This window comes from Parasteatoda tepidariorum, chromosome 9, assembly GCF_043381705.1.
Source record: "Parasteatoda tepidariorum isolate YZ-2023 chromosome 9, CAS_Ptep_4.0, whole genome shotgun sequence".
NCBI classification, from domain to species: Eukaryota; Metazoa; Arthropoda; class Arachnida; order Araneae; family Theridiidae; genus Parasteatoda; species Parasteatoda tepidariorum.
Window position 1 is genome coordinate 40,958,709 of NC_092212.1, and position 13,064 is coordinate 40,971,772.

At 25.6% G+C, this 13,064-nt stretch overlaps 2 protein-coding genes across 12 annotated transcripts in view; one reads left to right on the forward strand and one right to left on the reverse strand.

Moving 5' to 3' along the window:
• Positions 1–13,064, reverse strand: part of LOC107452824 (V-type proton ATPase subunit VhaSFD) — a 34,933-nt gene that overhangs the window by 15,251 nt on the left and 6,618 nt on the right. For 2 of the 4 annotated variants that reach the window (XM_071185193.1, XM_016069422.4), the window contains exons 2-7: positions 8,994–9,075; positions 7,468–7,660; positions 3,897–4,013; positions 2,624–2,728; positions 1,607–1,704; positions 774–881 (exon numbers count right to left, since the gene is read on the reverse strand). In XM_071185193.1, coding sequence (XP_071041294.1) covers positions 774–881; positions 1,607–1,704; positions 2,624–2,728; positions 3,897–4,013; positions 7,468–7,660; positions 8,994–9,075 — 703 coding nt within the window. Of the gene's footprint in view, positions 1–773; positions 882–1,606; positions 1,705–2,623; positions 2,729–3,896; positions 4,014–7,467; positions 7,661–8,993; positions 9,076–11,230; positions 11,556–13,064 lie in introns of those variants that run through there. The other 2 variants (XM_016069423.4, XM_016069421.4) reach the window with 2 other exon arrangements.
• The window catches only part of LOC107452822 (protein angel homolog 2), a 29,405-nt gene continuing 27,958 nt past the window's right edge, over positions 11,618–13,064 (forward strand). Inside the window, exon 1 of one of the 8 annotated variants that reach the window (XM_016069419.4) lies at positions 11,618–11,756. The gene's annotated coding sequence lies outside the window, so the exon portion shown is untranslated. Of the gene's footprint in view, positions 11,908–13,064 lie in introns of all 8 variants that reach the window. The other 7 variants (XM_016069416.3, XM_016069414.4, XM_016069418.3 and 4 more) reach the window with 7 other exon arrangements.

Here is a 13,064-nt window from a genome sequence, read left to right on the forward strand (position 1 = left end):
AATTTTATTAAGCACCTAAAACAAACAATAATTTAGTAAGTTTACGAATTCAAAATGATACTTCAGTTTCTCCTCTCAATAGAATTTCAGACATGTTTTTTTTTTTTAAAAAATCTGAAATGAAACATAATTTGTGGATGCACTGTTAACCTGCAGTACTTGCTGCCCTGCAGGAGGATTTCTGCTATTAAGCTCTCAAGTAAAGTATCGAATGTGAACAATAAGAACTGCAACAAAATTGAAATAATTCACAAGAAAAATGTTGCCAAAGGAAAGCTAAGGAATGCAGTTAACAATAATAACAATGCATTTTACTGTAACCTACCCTTTGCCACTCATACAGCTCTTTTCTTTTTATTCTCATGAGTATATCTGGCAATCATTATATGAGCCACCAGGCCTATTTGAAGCAACCTCACAGAGAGCTCAACTTTTGACTGCCAGATAGTCCTTATTCATGTTACGTTATTAAAAACAATTTCCTACAACCGGATTTAAAAAACATATGCCTATAATAAACCACCAGCATCAAATCTAGAAAAAACAAAACTAGCAAAAAAAATCTAAATTAAAAAATAAAATCTCACCAATGAATTTAAGAAGGAAATTGATAAATGTTCGAATTAACCAATATTTTCAATAATGTACTGCAAAAGCATACTGTATTTAATAAGTGCAATATATATTTTTAAAAATAAATATATTAGTTGTAAATTGTAAAGCATCAATCAAACATAAAAAATAAAAAAAACATTATGAGAAATATATTTTACTTGTTCATCTTTTCAGCTAATGTAACATTGAAAGTCATCACCCAAATACAAAATATAAGCTGATATTGAATTTGATAGTTTCCTTTTCCAGCTAATACTGTGACAAGCCTAACAAAAGACATTTTTCTATAGTACAGAAATATAAAAATCACAGCTTATTCAGTTACATTCAGTTACTATTTTATGAAATAGATTACAGATACAAAAAATGCACAATTTATTAAATGCAAAATCTTTATAAAATAGCTGAATAATGATTTCAATGCATTATGACCACTTACTACCTTACAGTGTTATACAAAATTTTTTTGTATCCTTTATAAAAATAATTGTTATTAACATTAAATATGGTATTAAAAAACAGATTCAGCTTAATCTTCAGACCAAGAAAATTTTTTTCCTGAAAATAATTTAAACAATTTTTAAATTTCTCCCTTTTCTTTTCAACATGTGTAACAATCGCTAAGCTTTCTAAACAAGCATATTTTACAAATTTCAAATACCAAATTTCTAAATAAAGCTAAATATCACCAATAAAACGCATATAATGGCACACAAAGGGCACACTAAAATTTTGGTTCTATGATGAAGAATTTAACTCAGTTAATATTAATTGTTTCAAAATAATTTTAGTAAAAGGTTCATTAAACATAATTTTAATGAATAATTTATTGTAAAACTTAGTCAAATGTCAACTTAGGACAAAACATAACAGCAAAGAATGTAAAATAATGCTAAGCACATAAGACCTACAACATAATATTGAAAATAAATCAAACAATATATTAGTAGTATACAAAAATAAAATTTTAAAAAAAATAATGAACTCTTACTTGGATATTCCATCAACAGCAACAAAGGCAAGGCGATATTCATCAATTCTGAGCATCATTTGCAAGCAACGAGCAACAGATTGGATGTACTCATTGTTCTAAAAAAAATTTAAAAGAGTATACATCACAATAGAGTATTATTTTTCACATACCATTTCGAATTGCAGATGCTAACTAGAACAAGAATACATTAAATGACATTTTACAAACATTCAGATTTCTAGATTTAACAGCATGTTACGGCCAACTATTATAATAGAGCAATAACTTATCCTGTAAAATCATTATATAGCACAATACTATATGAAAAAGGATGATTTATTGCTTTATGTCAGATCACAGACTCAGTCTAAATTCAATTTCCACAAATTCACAAAAATAACATTATATGTATTTACATTATATTATGTATGTACTACAGGCTAAAGATAAAAAGAGTTAAAAACTGTAACTTTTCCATATGACAAACAAGTTTTAAAATTGAACAGCCAGAAAAAAAAATGTTTCTTTTTCCCCCCTCAGTCAGAATTGATTTAGTTACAACACATTTTAATTTCTTATATCAACTGATATCTAGTATCTCTGATAGAACTATTTCACTAAGCATAAATCTAAGTAAATTTTAAAATAAATCAAAATTTTTTCAGCAAGATTTACAAATTAACTTTGTTTCATAAGATATTAACCTTATTTTAAATTTAACACACACTTTATAATTTCATAATGTGTTGATTGGAAACTACTTTGAATTAAAGATTATTACTTTAAATCTATACCATAATACTTCTTTCGAAACTTTAAAAAAAAAAAAAAAAAATTATAAACGCAGGAAATGATAAAAGCAAATTTTTGAAAGCAGAATTCCTAGCAAATTTTTTTTCTCTACATGTCTATTTTTCAATATCTAAATTTTAAAATGTAGACCTATTTAAAATTTTTCAGTCAAACCATATAATGATATCATAGAGGATATATTAAGAGTAAAAATAATTTAAATAAATCTACTGCAATACTTACTGGCTGTTTGAGTTGATCTTTTAACCATGTTAGATAGTAATTCAAATCAGAGCCATCCATTAACTCTTTACTCCAGCATGCCAATTTAGCTATAATACGACTAGTCTGAAAAGAGCAATAAAAATTTGTAAGGTCCAAAATTTATAAAATTATATTTTAAAATAGTAACAGTAGTATTTTAAAATTCTACTGTTACAGTGATATACCCAATATAGTAAATTATTATAGAAAATTCAAAAACTTAAAATATCTTCATAGATTACAGGAGAATTTTCTGTTGAAAATAAAAAAATAATCACAGACATTCACGAATCTTTATACCAGCAAATATTATACCTATTATTTAGCAAGCACTACAACCAGCTTCCATTTTTTCCTCCTCATCTCATAATGGGATCTGGCACACAAGGGAAGCCTATCAGCTGTTGTCTATTCTTTATTTTAATGTCATTTTTGCCTCACTATGTTTAATAAAACAATGGATTACATCTATTGTTATTAATTGAATAATTACTGCTATTTTTCACAATTAAAAATAAAATTTCAACTGTGCAACATAAGATTTTCAGAAAAAAAATAATGGCTACATTTTTAGTCCTGCCAGAAATTATCTCACAGCATAGAAATGTCAGAAATTATCAATTAATCAAACAGCAAATAGTGCAAACAACTCCTTATCGTACAGATTTCATTATTTATTTATATTTCAGAACTCGATAGGTGAATAACAAAAACTGTAATTTCAGTAACTAAAAAAAGGGGGGGGAAAGAAAAGAAATTGAGCTTTTAAAAAAGAATTTAAAATAATATGAAGTTTTTGCAGTAAGATTTTCAATCATATGTTGGCAATACTTAATCCAACCCAGACAGCCAATATTTAGAAAATTTGATAAGCAACATTATGGAAGAAAACAAGAGCACCATCAAGGAGTCATGAACAACTTTTAATTACAAATAAAATTTCAAAATAAAAAAATTGGAAAAAAAACAAGGGTTGAGTAACTTTTTACAAACATTAATGGTAATAAACAACTTTCAGTTACAACTAAAACTTTGGAAGGAAAAAAAATTAAAATTTGAAAAGAGAACAAAGATTAAAGTAATTTTTTACAAACATCAATGATAATGGTTTAAATTAACAATACCAAAAAAACATTTTGTTCCATACATTTATTTCATATCATAATTTAAAGCATATGAACAAAAAGACTTATAAGTGTAATTTTCTGTAGTCAAAGAAAATGTTATGTTTTTCTAACAAAGTGATACTCACCATGTTCATAATAAATCCATCTGGTCGATTCAATAACTGCAAAAATGGACTCCAGGTAGAATCACTTTTTTTCTTTGAATGTTTAGGCTTAAACAATTCTACTCTTGATTTATCTTCCTAGAATTTTCATTATAAAATTAAGAAACAAATAAAGTGTTTACGAAAGATTATATATGAATATGAAACATGCAACACTATTTTTAAATAAATAAATAGAAAATTATACACATAAATAACATTTAAAATGTATTTATTATGTGTTCTTTACATCATGCTTAAACATAGTATTTTTTTATAAATTGCCTATTATTATTCAACTTAATGTAGAATATACAATAAAATCTGTCTAAAGAAAAAAATAAAATCTGTCTAAAAAGTCCCTGCAAATCCAGGCTTCATAGTGGCCCGAAAAAACAATCAGGACAATTTTCGAAACAGTACACATATACACCATACTACTTTTAAAAAAGGCAACTGCCAAACAAAAAGCATAATTTTCTCCACTAAAGTGTAATAAAGCAAATTTTACTGCAAATAAATAATAAAAATTACTATAATCCATTAGATAATATTATAATCCATTAAATATATCCATTAGATTAGGGGTGCACAACCTGCGGCCCGCGGGCCAAATGCGGCCCTTCGACTAATGAAGTGCGGCCCGCGAGAGCTTCTAAACACAATAAAAAAAATTTTAAAAATGGCAATTTTTAATCGCACTTTTAAATCATCACGTTTTGACACAATCAATTTTAACAGATTTTTTAGTAAATGAACGTTTAATGCGTTTTCTTTAAGCCGATTTTATCGTAAATATAAATGATTTTTTTTAAACAGTTATTTCCGCTTTTCTACGTGATTTCGAAAATCCCGAATTTTTATTACAACGCGAGTTGCAGATCGCATAATCACTTTCTGTGCACTTTATTTATGACGATTTCATCTTAAATCTAAGTGATTTTTTATCTTTTTTTTTGCAATTCTTTCTTTTTTTTCAACATTTTTTTCGGCAGTTATTGTTATGTGTTCCCACGCATTATAAAAATTCCAATTATTCTATTACGACATGCAAATTTTAAATCATGCATTTAACACGCTTTATTCGTGCTGAGTTCAGCATAAATATATTTTTTCCCAATTATTTCTATACTTTTCCACATGATTTGGACGATCCCGTTATTTAACTATGATGTTATTACGACATGTGATTGTTAATCGCGCAATTAAATAATCACTTTTTGATACGGTATTTCGGTACAGTTTTATCATAAATCCTAGTTATTTTTCCTTCACTTTTATTTCCGCAACGAATATGATTTGGTCGAATGTGGTAATGAATTGTGATTTGATCAGAAACCAAGTATTCGGCAAAAAAAAGAAGAAGAAAAAATCGACTGAACGCCGTACACTTGGGGCCAAATAGCAAAATCTTTTAGCAGCATAGCAACACTGAAACTAAAATTTCAATGCTCAGAATAATATTTCCTGGAAAAACGTATTCATAAATTAACTCTAAAAAATAAGGCCAATCAAGAACGTTTTTGAAAATGTCGAAAAGCGAAACAGAGAACATAAAAATCAATCTTAATTTTTGAAAAATTTTTTTAAAGCTGAACATCTCAGTTTTTCAATTACCAGAAAAAGCCAAGAAAAAAGAATTAAGTCAACAGAAATGCTATTAAAAATTACTGCGTTATAATGAAAACGTCTAAAAAAAGTTTTTTTTTTTTTTAAAGAAAATAAAAAGATAGAAAAAATGTTCTTAATTTTTTAAGTGAAAATCTTATGCCGAAAATCTCAATTTAAATTTTTCTCATTGCCATAATTTTAGAAGAAAAAAAATTGCTATAAAATTTTTTTTTATTTGTAACTTTATTTTTAAAAAAATGCTGAGTCATAATAAAAATGCCTAAAAAAAGAAAAACAGAAAAAACAAATTTTTCTTAGTTCCTGAAACAAAACTTTAATGCTGAAAATCACACTTTTCTATGTTACTGGTTATTTATATTACAGTACAGGGAAAGAGTGATAATAAATTAATAGTATGAGACGTTCTGTTAAAATGCTGGGTTATAATAAAAACTGCAAAAAATGGATCCTTCTCAATTCTCAAAGTATCGAAAAAATGACAAAATTGACTTGTCTGATTATAATTTAAAAAAAAAAAGTAATATCTATAAAAATTCAAAAATAAAAAAAACTTAGAAAAATGCATTTCTAAAAAATATTTTGCCAAATATTTGACTGATCATTCAACCAACTGAATTTTTCACAGAAGGGCCAAATACTCGTTACATCCCTCCCTAATTTAAATGCAATGTTATTGCAACTTGAGAAATTCATAAAATGGCGGAAAACGTGAATTTTTAAACTGCTCACTGTTAGTAGTTTAGATTTCAATTTTTTGTTGCTTAAGTGATCTTTTTCGAAAAAAAAAAGGAAAATGTTTACGATATAAAAAAATCTAATAATTAATAAAATAAAATAATAAAGTACATTACAAAATAAGCATTTAATTTTATTTTGAACTATCACAGTTTTGTTTTTATTTTAGGCTTTTGTTTAAAACCTATAAATTTTCTTCCATTAAAATATTTAATTTAAATTTATATTACTTAATTATGACTAAACTTTTTCCTACTTTCATTCTGTGGGGATTGCAGTTTTTTTATTTATTTATTAGAATTTAATTCTAAAATAAATTTTCGTATTGCATATGATAGAAAAAAAAACATTTCTTTTCTTCAATGTTTATTTATTTTGATAAATCTATTGTTCATATGATAAAAATAGCAAGTTTTTTTTTGTAAAAAAAAAGTATAAGTTTTTTTATTTTGAATGAATTCTAATAATGGAACACTACTAAGTTATTGATATGACTAAGTTTATTGATAAAAAAAATGGAACGCTAATGTTTAAATAAACATTACTACATTTGTCATTAACATCTCCAAATACATGTGCGGCCCTTCGTTAGCCAACCTGCTGTGCAAGTGGCCCTTCACTCAAAAAGGTTGTGCACCCCTACATTAGATAATATTTCCTCATATCAATATTTAATTAGAGTTTGTAATCAAGTTCCAAAACATCTTTAATCAAATAATTTTAAAGTAAGTTTTCAATAATCTTGAAACAGAAAAACAATGAATTTGACATGTAAAATAATGTAAAAGGTGACCAATGAAAATTTTTAATGGCTACAGAACTAAGTTTATTATTTATCAAAACAAACAATTCCTTCTTAATGTTTTATTTTTTTAAATTTTAAAGAAATATTTAAATGTTTTTCCATAATTAAAAACATAACTTGCTGCTATTTATGGAAATTTTTTAAAGCAGCACTATAATGCTTGTATAAGGTGGAAAATTGTCTAAGAAACATATAATGTTCTAAACCAATACTATCTCGAGAATTCACTATAGAATATTATCTCAATCTTCATACCGTATTTTAAGGCATATTTAAAAAAAATTCAGTATTCATTTAAAAAAAATTATACTCAAAAATATCGTACATACATTAATAAAATAATGTGCTTCTCAGGAAAAAATTTTTGTACATCATACACACCTGCAACATATCATCGATCATGATAAGAATATACTGCAAAGTTTGATCTTTGGATATATGTCCCAGCATACTCAAGAATGTTTTAGAACACTGGCTTCCTTGAGTCTCTAAGATAGCATCCCGAGATTTCTTGTCTCTAGCTTTATCAAATGCAATGATAAAGTTATAATCATCCTGATTAATCATATTACTCCTGTAAAGATTTGAAAAAGATTTAAAAAAATTTTTTTTTCATTTCTCGTAAAAACAAAGCATTTGGTTATTAAAAAGAAAACACATATACTTTCCAAAAAGTCTAATAAATTAAGATTTTAGAAATCTATTATAAAATTTCTTATGTTTAATGGGGTAAAAAAAAAAAAAATTTCATGGTTAAGAAAAAAAGTTTAAAAAACATCTTGATGACTATTTTTCTAAGGTTCACTTAAGGCTTTACACAATTAATGAACCATTAGTATTTGAAAATATAAGTAATGAAAAGGAAATAATTAATAGTATTGTTTAAAAAAAAAAAAGGAGAAATTGAATGTGGAGTTTTATAATCAAATCAAGCCTTTCTTTTTTCCTTATTGCATTGTTTCTTGAACAATACTTTTTTTTTTTTTTTAAATAAAAAAAGAAGAAAGTTGTAGCATTCAGCTTCTCACCTTATTCTGCTTATACAGAAATATTTTTTAAAAAAATCATAAATTTAATACAGTAAAAATTACATCAAATTTAAAAGTACATACAAAACAAAAAATACAAATGATTATAGATTTTTTAACCAAAAATACACAATTATATAATATTTGAGCTCATTTAGATTATTTTATTCAGATTATTAATATGAAAAATAAGTTAGCTTTCAAAAATGACATAGTTATGTTCAAACATCAGAGTTTAATTTTATTAATATTATATAATAATCAGAATAAATAAAATCAAGCAAAAATTTATTTGGAACAATCAAAGTTATTTTTAACAGAAAATCATTGATTGATTGCTTCAATGTTCTTAGACAGCAAAATATAAGTTTAGTGAATTGTAAAAATCAAATAACAAAAGTTATATAAATGATGCATGCTTCATTAAACATATTTGTTAGTGTTTTACAAGATTGTATACACCAGTAACAATAAAAAAATCATTCTTTTTAAACATTATTAGCATGGGATAATTGTTAACTACTACTCAAATTTACAGTCAACTAATTAAGACTAATTTAATGATCTGAAATTTTTGCATGGATGATTTGCATGGATTAAGTTTACACGAATTTTCCAAGAACAAAAAGAATAGAATGCAGATAAAAAAAATAATTAATTTCCTTATATTGATATATATGATATATAATATAAAAAGCATACAATATAACATTAAGTAAACTTTAATTCAATATATGAATTATTTTATTTTATCCGAATGATGATATGAAGATGATGTGAAATCACTCTACACATAAAAAAAACATTCAGAAATCTATAGTTTTCTTAAACTTAGCTCACTAGAATAAAGAATATATATACAACTAAACAAGAACTTACTGAAGGTATGACATCCAATTAACCATCTGAGATCGAATTTCAGCAGCTCGCTGTTGCAGAGCTCCAGTGGCATCTAATACACCTGAAAGAAAACAATTATTAATACAAAAATACAATTAAATTAATAGAGCTATTTATCTAGAAGCAGAATCACATCTAAAGTTCAGCAACATTTTTTATAATAAACATTTTGTGTGGGTATCGTCAAAAATGGACTAACAAATTATTCTGTTCAATGATGAATAATTTTATTTTGTAAACTAAAATTATAAAACATGAAACCATAATTAGTTTAATAAATTAAAATGTAATCATAATAATGGAACAAAATTAATTAACAGGATATAAAAATTTCATCATATTTTTAAGCAAAGATGTAGATATAAATAATTCTACTTCAAACATAAATTGCTCAGCAGGATTATTCTGCAACCTTTGTCACAATTTTGAGTATTTTCTGCTTTATATAGTTAACTTTTAAAACACACAAATAAATAAAATAAAAAAAAGTATTAAAAGCAGCAACAAATAAATAAAATAAAAAAATAATTTTAGAAAGAGAGATAATTTAAATACTTTTATAATAAATAAAAAGTAATGCATCGATTTTTTTGATATTTTCCTTACGAAATGAAATCCTTGATGGAAAACTTTAGATAATCAAATATACTTTTTAATAAATCAAAAATGCTTTTTAAGGATTGTTATTACACAATACAAATATTTGTCAGATTTTGTAGCCAAGAAACTTTTTACGAGTTTCCTAACATCTCTTAACAAATAGTTTAGCACACAACCTCTTAATTATGAGTTGCCAGTAGAAAATCTTCAAGAAATGAATCATAATTGTTTTGATTTTGAAGCAGTTTAAAAAAAACTTGAAACTATGATTTAAAGTTAATTTATATTAATAATTAGAGAGATACTCATGAATGCATAAATGTATTACTAGATCATATATTTTTATAATTATCATAATACAGTTTAACACACTTCTAACGAATTCTGATTTAATGAAGAAATTAGAAACACTTGGTTGAAACAATGTTAAGTCTAAAGGAACATAACTCGCTATTATTAAAAAAAAATTTATAAAAAGCAATATTTCAGTGATTCATATAAATTCAACTTAGTTTCAACTCACCAGCTCAACTAATTCTTTCTTGGATATTTTTTTATTTTGATGCTTTTCAGGCCAAAGAATTCCTTATTTTGATGATTTACTAGTCAATAAATTGTTTTTTTATGTTTTTTAAGCCAATGAATTTCTTTATTTGAATGTTTTTCTTGTTGACAAATTCCTTTTTGAGCCATGAGTCTTACTTGAAGGACAATAATAATACACAAGAGATACAATATAACAGTTTAAAGTAAATTAAGTAATTCTTTAGAACTGTAGAGAAAAAAAAATACTAAATTTCTAATTTAGTAAGTGTGCATGAACTTTTAAAATTTTTTCACAAATCTACTTTTTACAAGCACTCAGTAATAAGCAAATATTTTGATCCCTTTGTGCTCTTTATAATTGAGTTCAACTGTACCAATTTTAATATGATGTTGCAATTTTGTCAGAGAACAAGTAATGTTCAATTTCGCAATCACCTAGATATTTCTACATTATCAAATGTTCATACCGATATAAGAACAAAAAAATCAGTGAGAAAAATTGAACTAAACATTTATCTGATGATATATTATTGATTATATAACATTTTATAATATTAATTATATATGACTTAATACGCATTCTCTGTTGAAATTCAGATTATTCTTAAATACAGCAAGTCCAGTTCAAGTTTCTCTTGAAATAAATAATAGAATAACTACAGAAATTCAGTTATTTACTTATTATGTTAATTGTTTACTACAATAAAATATAACAGTTTGAGAAGATTTTATAATAATTTTGGATCTTTATTTACAGTTTATATTAATATTTTAAGAGGTTTATATTAAGACTTGCATTTACTTAAAATTTTTAAGCAGTTTTCATAAAAATATTCAAACGTTTATCGAAATAACTATTTTTACAGCAATAGCTCAACGTTAAGAATTATGAGAGGCTAACCATAAACATAAGAACAAAACATCAAAGCATTAAATTGTAAACATACAAAATTCATCTTCAATAAAAATTATACAATTTTATTTATTTATTTTTGCATAAAATTGTGACCCATCCCTTCATAGTGGCCGATTACAAAACATATATTTGTCCATATAAAAATTAAACTAACCTTCCTTTTCTATGTCATCAGATAAAGACGAAAGCTTCGGCTTAAGCTCCATAATAGCTTAGAAATGGAAAATTATACAATTGTAAAAATTAGAGGCCTTTAATCTAAATTTTTGTATAACCAAAACAGAGATCTGCAAAAATCCAGACGACCTCACAATCACATGACAGCACAAAATGATAATGCCACCAAAAATTAAAAATCTTTTTTTGTAAATAAAACTGTAAATACTTCTTTGTAAGGTAAAAAATTGCGTTTATTTGTAATAAATGCAAATCAAAATTAATAAAAATGGAAGAGAGTGTATGGATAATTTTATGAATTTATTAAAAAATTTATGGCAACAAAAAGCTAATTCCCCTTTGCGTTCTTAAATAACACTGAATCTCTTCCGTTCACTCAGTTTATTTAGTCTTTTAAACTGTTCGTAATGCTACTTAATGTATTTATATTTTTCAAACTCAAACATTGAAACCGTAGAGAACGTATAAATGAACGGCAGGGGCAACCTCCACAACTGTCTCGTGTAAGTAAACAATTCAAGAAAATTTATTTTTGTGTTTTGAAACTGAAACTTTTATTTTTCTGGTACATTTTTGAATCGTATTATATTATTATTAATTCACTATGAATCAATTTGTTTGGATTTGTTATTGATCTAGTTATATAATTTAAAAGTAAGTGTCAAAACTTGTACCTTTTTTATTTGTATGTGGTGCAATCGGAGTACGGAAATATCCCCCAATCAGAATAGCTTTGATTGTAATTGTCAATAAATTCTAAATTTGGGATTACATTTCGATATAAAAAATGTTTTTTTCCCTTTAATCTCTCTAAGACTGTCTTTCTCTTTATTGTCCTATATTACACTGAAAGAAAAGAATGTGTGACCTTTTTCTGCGATTAAACTTTGTACCTTTCCTCAACAACCGCTAACCGTACAACTCTCACTCATGCACTAAATACATTATCTACAACATTTTTTATTCAGATACAGTTTTTAAATTTGTCATCAATTGTTTGTGATTACATGCAGCTTCTATTGGGATTACATACAGCTTCTATTAACATCAAAAAATTTCCTCATTTTTAACCTGTGTCAAGATATTTTCCGTGGTTTGATAATTACAGGGCTGATTGTGCTCCCGAAAAAATACGGATTTCCGGAATTTTCGCTACCAGTGATCCGGTAGTTTCCGGAGATCAAAGGTCCAGACGTTTCAAAAAATCTTTGATCACAGAAGTTTCCGGAAATCAAATTTTCAAAGCTGGAACTTAAAAGTACAGTTTATTTTATTTGTTTGTAAGGGAGAGCCAGAGAGATACTTTATAAGCTTATATTCATGATTAATATTCATTTTTTATCAGTAAATAGTTGTTATAATCATAAACTCAAGAAAGAAAGACATATTTGTAAATTTTAATTACTTCTCCGGGTCATCATAGGTATGTGTAAATGGTATAGGTATGTGTAATATTTTAAATATATTTTAAGTAAACTAAGAAATATTGAGAAAAAGGAAGAAAAAAAAACTTGTTTAAATTTTTTTCAATTTAAACTGTTTTTTTTTTTTTTTTAACTTGGGAAATTTTCTGGAATTTTGACTTGGGCTCACAATCACCCATGCAATTACCCTTCTGACGCGGTTCCTAGAATAGCCCACCCCGTGGCGACTTTTTGAAATCTGCTCACACTAGGTTTCTGGAAGATATTTCAGGGATATATGTTGCAACCTTATTTCAAGTTTTTATTTTATTAATATTTTAATAAATTTGTAAAAATTTAAATTTTTTTTTAAATAATTAAAAAAGCGCATTGATCCAAGTAATAATA